This window comes from Dunckerocampus dactyliophorus, chromosome 15 (assembly GCF_027744805.1).
Source record: "Dunckerocampus dactyliophorus isolate RoL2022-P2 chromosome 15, RoL_Ddac_1.1, whole genome shotgun sequence".
NCBI classification, from domain to species: Eukaryota; Metazoa; Chordata; class Actinopteri; order Syngnathiformes; family Syngnathidae; genus Dunckerocampus; species Dunckerocampus dactyliophorus.
The window spans coordinates 27,241,415-27,254,939 of NC_072833.1; the positions used below are offsets into that span (position 1 = coordinate 27,241,415).

At 42.6% G+C, this 13,525-nt stretch overlaps 2 protein-coding genes across 2 annotated transcripts; both read right to left on the reverse strand.

Annotated features, from left to right (window-relative positions):
• Positions 1–3,210: 3,210 nt before the first annotated feature.
• Positions 3,211–4,570, reverse strand: myf5 (myogenic factor 5). Its single transcript, XM_054800836.1, has 3 exons — positions 4,124–4,570; positions 3,516–3,582; positions 3,211–3,450 (listed from the first exon to the last, which is right to left on the reverse strand). Exons 1-3 carry the CDS (start codon positions 4,568–4,570, stop codon positions 3,269–3,271), a joined length of 696 nt encoding a protein of 231 aa, XP_054656811.1. The 3' UTR covers positions 3,211–3,268.
• A 2,418-nt stretch (positions 4,571–6,988) lies between these two features.
• On the reverse strand, positions 6,989–9,369 carry myf6 (myogenic factor 6). Its single transcript, XM_054800794.1, has 3 exons — positions 8,843–9,369; positions 7,153–7,240; positions 6,989–7,095 (listed from the first exon to the last, which is right to left on the reverse strand). The coding sequence occupies exons 1-3, from the start codon at positions 9,341–9,343 to the stop codon at positions 6,989–6,991; spliced, it is 696 nt and encodes a 231-aa protein (XP_054656769.1). The 5' UTR covers positions 9,344–9,369.
• Between the last annotated feature and the right edge of the window lie 4,156 nt (positions 9,370–13,525).

Below are 13,525 nucleotides of genomic sequence, written 5' to 3' on the forward strand. Positions count from 1 at the left end.
ATCAATTTAAAAATCAATTAACTTAATCCACTCACTTTAAAGGACTAATATATATAGTATATACACTCCTGATCCAAATCTTAAGAGCAGTTGAAAACTTGCTAGAATGATCATGTTGCACATTTGGATCTTAATGAGGTTTTAAGTAGAGCTACAATATGCAAAAACAAGAAGGGGGGGTGAGACAAAAAGCACTTTGAAAAAGTCATTTATTGAAAACAACAATTCAATTGAAATAGGCTGTTTATCAGCTGTTTAAAAGTTCAAGACCATCGCTCAAAAACAACCAAAAATGTTGTCAGTAGGACTCGGTAATGAGGAGCTCCACCGTTCTTGTTCATCACTTCCAAGATGGCTTTGGGCATGCTTGATGCCAGTGTTTCCAGGAGGCTAGTGGGAACATTGCTCCAAGTGGTGAAGATGGCTTCACCAAGGGCATCAACTGTCTGGAACTGATGGCCATTTTTATAAACAGTTTTTCTCATCAGAGAATACATACATTATGTACATTATAGCAATCTAATTTATCTTATTTATGATGTATTGTGTAAAATTAAGACATGAATAACATCAAATTAAAAGCACAAAATGAACGGCGACCCACCATCCACCAGTTCAAGCCTGGAGTTTTCCAGAGAGATGATGACATGGCTGTTTGACGTGTGTGGTAAAAGGCAGTGTGCTAGCATGAATTCACTTAAGACAAATGTGCACATTAGCACTCAGTAAGTCATCCAAACTTACCTTCATGCATTCCCACATAGTATCAGCATTTGACACCAAATATGAGGTGAAAGAAAAATGCTAAAAATACAGTAGTAGTCTATCTGTGCGGCATGAGATAAAGTTAGCACACCCACAATTGACATGCGTCAAGTGAGACGGATGTAACAGAGAATCCGGCCACTTTTCAAAATAAAACATTAAAAAAGGAATAATGGAAGTTATTTTTTCTTTCTGTGCGGCCCGGTACCAAATGACCCACGGCCTGGTACCGGGCCGCAGCCCGGGGGTTGGGGACCACTGGTTTAAATTACAAGTTCCAAATGTTTTTTGTGTCACCCCCCCTTCTTGTTTTTGCATATTGTAGCTCTACTTAAAACCTCATTAAGATCCAAATGTGCAAAATGATCATTCTAGCAAGTTTTCAACTGGTCTTAAGATTTTGACCAAGAGTGTACATACTATATATATATATATATATATATATATATATATATATATATATATATATATATATATATATATATATAATATCACATCAAATACAAAGCTGTTTATTTTTCACTACGAAACGATAAAACGATCTATGAAACGATCAAATGCCAAAAAAACAAACATATAGTGCATTCAAGCAAAAAAATGGTCAATCCTTGTGGTTTTAAAGGTAAAAAAAAAAAGATATTTGTTATCTGTACATCCATTTTCTATGCTGCTTATCCTCATTATGGTTGCGGGGGTATGTGGAGCCTATTCCAGCTGCCTTCGGGTGAGAGGTGGGGTAGATATTTGTTGTAACAAATATAAATAGAAAAGCACTCTGAGAGCGCAGACTTCTGACAAGCGCCATATTGTCATTTACAGCATAAATATTAGTTCTACATTTATTTGATCTCCATATTTAGATTCCTTGACCATGAAAACATAACATTAGCAATTGGATTCATAATGATATTATATATATTAGTTCAGTAGTTACTTCAGTTGTAATGGAGTTTTTCTCTGGATGTAGATTAGCAGCTTTTGAAGATCCAACAAAAACAGCTTCCACAGTGTCTTGGCTATACAGTTTATAATGCTGTTTGTTGCATGTTTACAGCTTCATTTGTATTTGGATCATTTGGATCATAGTATCCGGAATGAGTCCATTATCTGGGTCAGTCTTTGACATTTTGTACAACCTGTTGAAATTTGTGCTGCATTTTTTTCCAAGTGCTCTGACCACTTTTTGTGGACTTCTGTGCACAAATGCCGAAAATGGTCCTATCTTGCAATGTTAGAGAATCCTTTTAAAAAAATTCTGGATTCAGATGGTGATCCGGATCGCCCCTAAAGTGTAATCAGTTCTTCCATATCCCATTTCTAACAATTCCTAAACATTTCATCCAAATCCATTTAGAATCTTTCAAGTTATTTTGAACGTAAACAAACAGATAAATGGCGGCAAAAACATAACCTCCCTGGCTGCGGTAACAATGTAGATTGTATAATAGCCTAAAAAATAGAATAGAGCTAAATAATTCAAATGAAAATCAATTTAACAATCAAATAACTTCATCCAGTCACTTTAAATGACTCGTGTATATGGAAATACATACTGTATATACTGGGTGTACATTTGTAAACTGGACAGTCTGCAATAATTAGGGTTTTGTTGCAGACTATTATATTATTTGAAATTGTATTTTTGTATTTTGGCTTTATGATTGTATTTTATTTCTAGCTGTTTGACTCTTGCCACCAGTGTCTTGTGTCATGCGTACGCCGCTGCTGCTCTTCATTTCCCTGAGGGCACGAGCCCGAGGGATCCAGCAAGTTCTGTCTAATGTCATCTTTGGTCCGCTACAGCTTGTAAAAAGAACAATGTCAATCTTTTTTCAAGTGACACACACACAGTGAAGCAAGGTTAGAACCAAAAGTAACTCATTTGCTGTTTTATTTAGTCGATTTGCTCCACGTAGGATGAAACAAACCCTTGCAGTCGTGACTCGTGATGACTTTCACACAAACACACGGCACCCTGACCCACGCCCACCCCCCCTTCCTTCCCAACCCATCCAAATCAAACAATACGTGCTATTAAAGGCCATTTGCTGTGGGCTGGGAGTGTTGATGGAATAATCAAGGGTGTTGCTGATGACTCACATTTGGTTGGAAGGAACAAACAGGTACTCTCCCAGCAGCACCAGTGCCCCCCCACCCCTACTTGTTCTTAACACCCCCACAGTGCTACAGTGACATCATTTCTACACTCCCTGCTAGCCTGTGTGTCTCATTTTGCTGCTGAAAAGTGATGTTTGACATGGAATTCCCTTGACTTTTCACTATAAGAGCGAGAAAAGATGGTCGTTTTCCGGCTAGATTGAGAGTAGAGTTGTGCTGAAGTAGACGACGACACGCACTTTGCTAGAAAACAGTGAAATATTTTAATGAAAACATGACATTAAATATGCGTGAATAAGCAGACAGTGAATAAATGAGCATTTTTACATTGGATATTTACACCCTCATGTCCGGTACAAGTGCCCCCCACCCATCCCTCGCCAGCTCACAGGACGTGATACACAGGCCCAACGCCGGGGCTGCCTGGCGTGCAGGGCTGTGAGTCGGAGCCAGCGGGCGACGACACAGCCCGAGGGACGAGCTCGGGCGTGGACAGACGGTCCACGATGCTGGAGAGACACTGCAAGCTGGACGCGCCGGCCGCCGCCGCCTTGTCCAACACACTCTCTGAAAAGGAGGGAAGAGTCAGGATGAGTCGGGAAGAGTGCACGGAAGATGTTTGGAGGTCTTACCGTTGTTTGCGTAGGGGAAGCTGCCGCTGTAGCTGATCTGCTGCCACACTGGACTGTTGCTGTCGGCCTGGAAGAAAGAGCAGAATTGAAGCTTCCGTAAGACACACGTGACATCAGTATGACCGCCAGAGGCTTCCTGGCGCTCATAAATCCTTCTTGCTTTCTGGAGTTCTGTGGAATGGCCAGAGAGGGGGGTGCACCTTGAAGGCCCCAGCGGGCGGCGAGGGCTCCTTCCTCTCCCAGCGTGGCCAATCGATTGTGTCAGTGCAAGCCACACTGCCTCGTGCAAGACGACACTTTCTCCTTGTAAATCTGCACCAAATCCTGGCAGAGACGCGCCGAGCACGCAGAACGCTGCGGAATGCACTTTTTTTTTCTCCCGGGATGGCGGATTTAAGGCGGCTTTATTGGGGCTACAAAGTGTCGACGGGTGGGAAAGTCATCACTGATGCTGGCTTTTTGGCAGCGTGGGAGACAGGATACAGAGATTGAGGTCTGAGGGTCAGCCGGGTTGTAAAGTGGAAGCAGCTTAAACACACTTACAGTGGTACGTGTAAAGCCCAATCCCTTTGAGGCTGCACTGGATGTGAAGGAGTTGGTGGTCTTACCGTGCCATCAGAGCAGCTGGACAGCGGGCTCCCCGGTTCCGAGCCGCTCTCCCCAGGCAGGCTGTAGTAGTTCTCCACCTGCTCGTGCAGCAGCTCCTGCAGGCTCTCGATGTACTGGATGGCGTTGCGCAGGATCTCCACCTTGGGCAGGCGCTGGCTGGGGTTGGCCGAGGTGCAGCGGCGCAGGGCCTCAAAGGCGTGGTTGACCTTCTTCAGGCGCCGCCGCTCCCGCATGGTGGCGGCCCGCCGGCGGTCCACGAAGCTGGACTTGCGCTTGCAGGCCTTGCAGGCCCACTGGAGGCAGTGGCCCGGCTGGTGGGGGCCGCCGGGGACGCGGATGTGCTCGTCCTCCTCCGAGCCGGCCATCTCAGCGTTGAAGTCCAGGGGGTCCGGGGAGGAGGCACAGGCGCTGTCGTAGTAGAGCTGTGATGGCGAGAAGATGTCCATGGCGTGGGAGCTTGCAAGAGGAGATGCGTGAGTAGTGGGGGGCAGAGAAGCAACCTCTGAGTGATGTGAGGGGTCTGCTGCCCCGAGCCCCCCTTTTATGCCCCCGGGGCCTGAGCCCAGGGCCCACATTGGCCAGATCTAATTACCATGGCCCACTGGCCCAGCCACAAGACCCATCCCAACACCACCGCCTCTCACCCCCCCAATACCCTGCAGAGATTCCCACATCTGCTCTCACTGGTCTCTCTGCGTGGTCTCAGGGTCCACATGTGTCTCGCTCCTGTACCGGACTCCCTCATACTTTTAAAAGGTGAACGTTATGAAGACATTCGTGTGACTCTTCACCGCTCAAACATGGCGGGAGAGCACGGCGTGGGGGGCCGCGGCGTTGCAGATGCGGCCCAGCTGCAGCGGGAAGGAGGTGTAACTTTTCAAGCCCGGCCAGGTTGCATCACAGCGGCGAACACCTCAGAGCTCATCAGGGGAGGTGTTTAGCACCCTCCTCACACCACGCACGTGCACAAACAAAACATGCACTTATTTGCTACTTCATTCTTTTACACGCTCAACTTCCTGCAGCAAAAGGATGGATTATTTCCCACATAGCACCCACCTTGCACAAAATAAATGACTAAAGTCATTCCATTGAAAAGTACCTTACACTGCCATGCAGCATTTCTATTGGTCATTGGCGATACCAATGATTTTCTTTCCCATCCAATACCGATCCGATACAGATACTTTGTGCAAATATTTGTGCACCTAATGTGTCTGGTAAATTTTAAACAGTAGTAGTTGTAGTAGTAGTAGTAGTTGTAGTAGTAGTAGTAGTAGTAGTAGTAGTGTCATATCCCAGCATAAATAATACAATACATCTAATTCACGTATTCATTCTACAAGTTATTCACTGAAATAAATGAATAATGTAATCATTCATTTCAGTCATTTATTGTTTTATTTATGCTCAACCCTGAATTGAAGTGGGGGGGGTTGACAATATAGCCACGCTAATTCATCATCAACATCAGAACCATCAGAACACAACTTCGCACTGACAGAAAACCTTTTGGTTAGTATTGATAATACATAATGTTTTATTATTATGTATTTTTGTATTTTATTTATTCACATGTAGTGTTATTTGTTATTTTATTAAAGTTTGTACTATAGTGGTTGCTCTAGCAAAGTGTCATTATTGTTATCATTATTATTATTATTATTTCATGCATGCATTTTACTGCATGAATAAAGGCTGAATGTTACTCCTCAATTTTTTTAGTTTGAAAAAGTGCTTGAATTTTGTTTAAAAATAAAAATCACATCAAGCATAAATAGTTGACTTGATTGTGCCAATAAAATGCAAAGGTGTTTGAATAGAACCTAAGAAAAATCTACAGTACATAGCATTCTGTCACAATAAACACGTTACTTTCACAAATAAACGTACTTGAACAAGGTGTTCTTTTGCTGCAGTCAAGTGTTTCAATGATTGCTACATCAATGAAATGTCCCGGTTTGCTTCATTTAATGTGTGTTTTTCGTGTTAATATACAAAGACGAGAGCAGAGGGCCAGCGTTAGGCAGTGATTGTGCTGTTGACAGTTTCAAGGAAACAATGCTGGTATTTCTCACAATGTGTCAAAACGTTTGCTCCTCTCTCTCTGGGAACAGCGCGCACCTAAAACAACACCACGATCCCCCCGAATTGCACACGCACAGCTGAAGAAGACATCGGCAGCGGGCGGGAATGAAGTGCGCGTCACCGCCTGGAACAACAGCGGGGCAAAGCTAAAAACGCCGCAAAAACTGCGGCGCTCCGCATGCACGGTGCTTGGGAGGCGGCGTCCGCATGGTGTTGTTGTCAGGGGTCAGAGGCAGAGTTAAGTGAGGGGCAGGAGGTGAGCTTTTATGTGCTGAAAACCTTATTTCTTCTCAATGGCGTCACGCTGAGAGCTGACACTGGTGCTGCACGTTGCACATTTATTTCTTTGAACCCACCGTTCTTCACTTGTTATGCAAACGCAAACATAAGCATCGTTTCTATGTATAGAGATTTGAATGGCGACCTGTGAGAGTGAAGAGGCTGAGTGTAGGGGGGGAGGTGCTGCCCCCCAACACCCCCTTCCATAAAATCCCATCACTTGTTGGTGCTATCAGGTTTCTGTCTGGTTCCTGCACATGAAAAACAAGTCTTGCATGGGATAGCATGGCATGGTGTGTACATAATAAAGTGGCCAGTAGTAATGAAGCAAGCACAAAATGAATGGAGATGATTGCAAAATGACTAATTTATTTGGCCAGCGTTATGTACAAATGATTAAATAGGCGAATAACTGGCGTCTTCACCAGAATATAAAATAAATACATCTATTGTTAAAAAATATGTACAAATTTAAAACGAAAAGGTCAAATCTTGCGTCACTTTTCTGAGGCGTCCTCACCGGTGCCGCCCGTCTCGCCGCTGATGCTGTCCACGATGGAGGACAGACGCAGGAGGCTGCAGGACGCTGACGACTCGCTGGTCCCTGAACGCAAAAAAGCAATAGCTAAAGAATGTCTATTGACATATTTGTTGCCTTTACCTTCAATTTGGTTGAACAGTGCGGTGCTGGAATGCTCAGCGGCCCATGCCTCTGTGGACTTTTTCCACTGGTTTCCGGAACCAACCACCTGGAGACACAAACGCCAAGGACATATCGCTGATGAATTATTACTAGTCTGCAACGTTCATCATTCTACAACACAAGTGGCAAACTGGAAGCCTTGAAATAATGCACGCAAAAAGACACTTATTGTTTTATTTCAGTATTAAATACTTTGATACATATTTTATTGTTACTTTTTACGTATATTTATAATATATTAAGTTCAAAAACATAAAAAATAAAAATTAACAGAGTCACCTCTGGTGGACTCGCTGTTTGGCAGATTTTTTTGTGTGCAATTTTAGGGTTGTTTTTTACAGCGTATAAACGCTGTTACAGGCCGAGCCTGGCCCTTTAAGAGGAATTGCACTGTGGGAAGTTGAGTGTTGTAGTTCTGTGCTTTAGCTTCTCTCTCTTCTGTGTGCACCGCCCATTGTCTTCTGCGTCCTGATTGGCTGTAGACCATTGTCAATCAATCTCCTTCATGCCTGTTTCCTGTTGTGTCCACTGCTAGCAAACTAGCTGACTGTGTGAGCTGCTTGCTAACCACTAATAAACAATAGAAGAACACGCTAACTGTGCAAACTCAGAACATTGAATGTTTGCATGTTTTCTCCCCGACAAAACTCACAGTGTCGACGAAACGTTCTGCACCCAAAAGGCAGAGGAAGATTCTAACCATCGCACAAAAAGTTGGACTTGGACATGCTGAAGGAAGGTAGAAGTTGTGGCTGTAGAGCACCGTTACGGAATAAAAGAATCTTTGGTTCATGGAGGAGGACGAAGAGGAGGAAAATAGGACCACAGTAGAAATATGTTTTAACAAAGATACAAAAACGCTACAGTACAGCAGAACGGTGGCAGGACGAAGAGGCACGGTCAGATGAGTGAAATACGCGTGAGTCGTTTAATCATTTCTTGTGTCCAACCTGATGTGTAATAACAGCGTGAGGTGATGATACATTGACATGGCGTCACAGTTACAGGCGGCTCTCTGAGGGTAACCATAACTGCAATGCGGCCCATGCTGAAAAGGAGTTTGACGGCCCTGATCTAGGATGTTTTAAAGTGCGGGTTACGGCCCCATCAGTAGCCCGTTTTAGGGATTATTGTGTCTGTTGCGAGATCATTCCAAAGCTGCAATAAAATCCGCCCATCAAGTCTGGTGCTTGTGTGTCTCAGGCAACATTACAGTAACATTACTGACACCTAGTGACCAGTGTACAATACTACATATCATCACGGCATGACTTATACTTCATTTAGCCATTTTTATGTTTGAAAATGCTTCATTTAAGCAAAACATACGTCAAATTTGTTCAACTATGCATAGTTTATGACTAATAATAAATAACCTAAAAATAAATAATAATAATAATAATACAGTTAAAAAACTGTAGATATAAATATATTTAATACTCAATAAAATAATAATAATAAATAACAGTGTCTTTTTGTCATGCATTATTTCAATGCTTTTGTGGGCCACATAAAATGATATGGCGGCCCACATCTGGCCCCCGGGCCTTGAATTTGACGCCTATGGTCTAGATGAATGCATGCCCATGATTAAAGTAACCCCGTGTAGGACTTGCATGTGGACCTGCCAGGTCCAGCAAGCGCTTACACTGAGTTCTTTGGCCTTGTGGGCCTCGTCCTGCTCGTCCAGACTGTGCAGCAGCTCCTGCAGCCTCTCGATGTAGCTGATGGCGCTGCGTAGGATCTCCACCTTGGGCAGCCTCTGGTTGGGGTTGGCCACCGTCTTCCTCTTGAGCGCGTCGAAGGCCTCGTTGATCTTCTTCAGCCGCCGCCGCTCGCGCAGTGTGGCGGCCTTGCGGCGGTCGGTCGGCGCCGACTTCCTCTTGCACACCTTGCAGGCCCAGACAAGGCACTGGCCCTCGCAGTGGGAACGCAGGCCCGGCGGTGCCAGGACGTGCTCCTCGCCGCTGCTGTCCTCGCCCGTCTCGGACGCCATGCGATCCCGGCCCGGAGACATCGGGCTGTCGTCGGTGTTGTAGAGCGGGGACACCCCCGACATGTCCAAGTGGTGCAGCGCTCCATTGTCGGCGTCCTCCAGGTAGCGCAGGTCGTTGAAAAGATAAGCGTTGGTCTCGAAAAGGTCCATCATATTGTGGCAACGTGGCCTGTGTTTGCTGGACTGGGACTCTTGTGGCATTTAAATAGCCCAGCCGGGACACTCGGCACCAAGCGGGCTTATATATAGAATGTGAAACTCTATCCCGCTCTGTGGCCGCCTCACGCCATCAAGCATCGCTGTTTCCTAACACGCTTTTACACCAACCACACCGACTTGCTGGGGAAATAAAGACACCTTATACAAATGTCACCTCGGGTTTCGCAACAGGTGGGAAAAATGGCCGCCCAGTCAGTGTTTCCTGAAAACATGAGAGGATATCAGTACAATATTTTCTCTTTATTTCACTCTGGCTTGAAATAATAGATGAGAAAATGGTTCATGGTGCAGATATGTAACCTCTTCCACCATTGGAAGCTTTATTTCTGTACCCCTCGTCTGACCTTGTGGGACCAGCGCAAAGAAAGGCACCTTCACTTTTACAGCGCATTCTACGCCTGCACATACTGTACGCTACACCACGGGCTGCCCAAAGAGCGGCCCCGGGTCCATTTATGGCCCGCAGCTTGTGGAACATTCTAAAAATACAAATGAAGGGGACTGCTGTTCTTCATTCTACATTCAAACATACTATAAGCGTTATAGCCGTCCTCTACCCGCTCTCAGTACATAAACGCAACTCCACATAACATAACAACATAACCACACTACTTTTTATGTTTGTTGCTGGCTAATGATTGCTATTTGGCAAAGTTTAGCTACTAACGTTGGCTATTAGTCAATGTGCAGTCATCCATCCTTTATGGCGGCCCCCACCGTCATAAGTGAATTTTACATGAAGTCTTATTTAAATGGAATATTTTCATAGTTACAGTATAGAAAACCTGCTCATGACCTTCTCAATACATGTTTTTAACATTATTAGAGCCCTCTAGACATGAAATAACACCCCTGTAGTCACCTTTACACTCTTATTACCCAATATAGTAGACATAATAAGAGAAAATAAGAAATTTTAGGCATAGAAAACCTGCTTATGACCTTCTAAATATATTTTTTAACATTATTAGAGCCGTCTTTACATGAAGTAACATCCCTTTAAGTCACCTTTACTCTCCTATTACCCAATATAGTTGACATAATAAGATAAAATAAGAAATATTAAGCACAGAAAACCTGCTTATGACCTTCTAAAAGTGTTTTTTAAACATGATTAGAGCCCTCTAGACATAAAATAACACCCCTATTGTCACCTTTACACTCCTATTACCCAACATAGTAGACATCATAGGAGAAAGTAAGAAATATTAGATAAATAAGCTTGTGTGTGTTGGTATAAATGTGTTCTGGTGCTAGGGGAGCTGAGTGGGAGGGTGGGTGGTGTTGGTAGGCTGTGTTACTGATTATTGTCTGTTGTGGGATCATTTAAAGTTGCAAGAAAAGCCTGTTTTTCCACCCATCAAGTCTGGTGCTCGTGTGTCTCAGGCAACATTACAGTAACATTACTGACACCCGGTGACCAGTGTACAATACTGCATGTCATCACAGCATGACTTACTGTATATTTGTATTTGACTTCATTTAGCCATTATTATGCTTGGAAATGCTTCATTTAGGCAAAATGTCCTTATGGATGGATGGGTGTAGTTGTGTTAGATAAGTAGTAAGAATATGGAGTATGGTAGTCAGTAGACCAGGGGTCACCAACGTTTTTTCTTGCGAAAGCTACTTTTAGAAAATGAAAATGGCCACGAGCTACTCATTTTTGTAGAAATGATTTTCATAGCTTATTTCAACCCAAACAGAACAAATATGCTCGTTTTACCAAAACATTCACAAAATGCTGGTATCCACAACCCACATTTTATGTTTCACAATACTTTTCTTTCTAGTGTTCTCACATTATTAACTGAAAAGCTGAATGAAAAGCAGGCTTGCGGGCACCTCATGTGGTCGTGGGGGCTACCTGGTGCCCACGGGCACCACGTTGGTGACCCCTGCAGTAGACTATGAAGGATTATAGTTAGAGTATGAAGTATTGTAGTCAGTAGAGTATGAAGTATTGTAGCTAGAGTATGAAGTATTGTAGTTAGGAGAGGATGAAGTATTGTAGTCAGTAGAGTATGACGTATTGTAGTCAGTAGTATTGTAGTTAGAGTATGAAGTATTGTAGTCAGTAGAGTATGAAGTATTGTAGCTAGAGTATGAAGTATTGTAGTTAGGAGAGGATGAAGTATTGTAGTCAGAGTATGAAGTATTGTAGTCAGTAGTATTGTAGTTAGAGTATGAAGTATTGTAGTCAGTAGAGTATGAAGTATTGTAGCTAGAGTATGAAGTATTGTAGTTAGGAGAGGATGAAGTATTGTAGTCAGTAGAGTATGAAGTATTGTAGTCAGTAGTATTGTAGAGTATGAAGTATTGTAGTTAGTAGAGTATGAAGTATTTTAGTCAGTAGAGTATGAAGTATTGTAGTTAGTAGAGTATGAAGTATTGCACTTAGAGTATGAACTATTGTAGTCATTAGTATTGTAGTTAGAGTATGAAGTATTGTAGTCAGTAGAGTATGAAGTATTGTAGCTAGAGTATGAAGTATTGTAGTTAGGAGAGGATGAAGTATTGTAGTCAGTAGAGTATGAAGTATTGTAGCTAGAGGATGAAGTATTGTAGTCAGTAGAGTATGAAGTATTGTAGTTAGGAGAGGATGAAGTATTGTAGTCAGTAGAGTATGAAGTATTGTAGTTAGTAGAGTATGAAGTATTGCAGTTAGAGTATGAACTATTGTAGTCATTAGTATTGTAGTTAGAGTATGAAGTATTGTCGTCAGTAGAGTATGAAGTATTGTAGCTAGAGTATGAAGTATTGTAGTTAGGAGAGGATGAAGTATTGTAGTCAGTAGAGTATGAAGTATTGTAGTCAGTAGTATTGTAGTTAGAGTATGAAGTATTGTAGTCAGTAGAGTATGAAGTATTGTAGCTAGAGTATGAAGTATTGTAGTTAGAGTATGAAGTATTGTAGTCAGTAGAGTATGAAGTATTGTAATTGGTAGAGTATAAAGTATTGTAGTCAGTAGAGTATGAAACAATATAGTTAGAGTAATAACTATTGTAGATAGTAGTATTATAGTTAGTGTATGAAGTAAGTATGAAGTATTGTAGTTAGAGTATGAAGAATTGTAGTCAGTAGAGTATGAAGTATTATAGTTAGTAGAGTATGAAGTATGCTGCTTACCGGGGAGATCGGACTTTAGCGTCTGGTAAACACAGAGGTGGCAGCGTCTGTGTTTACGTAAACAAACGGTGGTGCACAGACGTACAGACGATGGAAAAGCACTGCTCGCAGGACATTGAGCTGCTGATGGTGAAATGCAGACCTTTTTATTTACCTCGTGAGTTTAGCGCTGTGTATTTAACTGCTGTTTACACCCCACCACGAGCTAACACCGCTAACGCACTAGGCCTCGTGCATGACATCATTGATAAACACGAGACCAAACACCCAGACGCTGTATTCATTATATCTGGCGATTTCAACCACTGTAACCTCAGGACTGTCCTCCCCAAATATTACCAGCATGTGAGCTTTCCCACAAGGGAAAATAACATCCTGGACCAAGTCTACAGCAACATGAAAGGTGCTTTGAAGGCTGTTCCAAGACCCCACTTTGGAAAGGCCGACCACATCTCTATATTCCTTTATCCAACATACAGACAACTTCTTAAACAAGCTCCCCCTGTAAGTACAGCAGTTAAAGTGTGGAATGAAGAAACTGATCAAGTACTTCAGGACTGCTTTGGCTGCACAAACTGGGATGTGTTTAAAACTGCAGCGGGGAGTTTCATGCATTCTCAGTGACAATCACACGCCCACACATTCCTGCACCTTCATATATATATGAAGTCTTCCTCACATACAGAGATACCTGTACATATGCACACTCACAGTACATACGTACTTCCCCACATTACTCACTGAGTTAACCAGGGTGTTATTATGTTGTTGGTTTTATTACAGCGACGGTGATTTCAGCAGTATGACTATATATATATATGTGTGTATGTACGGTGTATATATGTATATATATATATATATATATATATATATATATATATATATATATATATATATATATGTATGTATGTGTATGTATATATATGTGTGTATATGTATATATTTTTTTTTTTACAATGATGTGCATTACAGTAACTTTGATTCTAT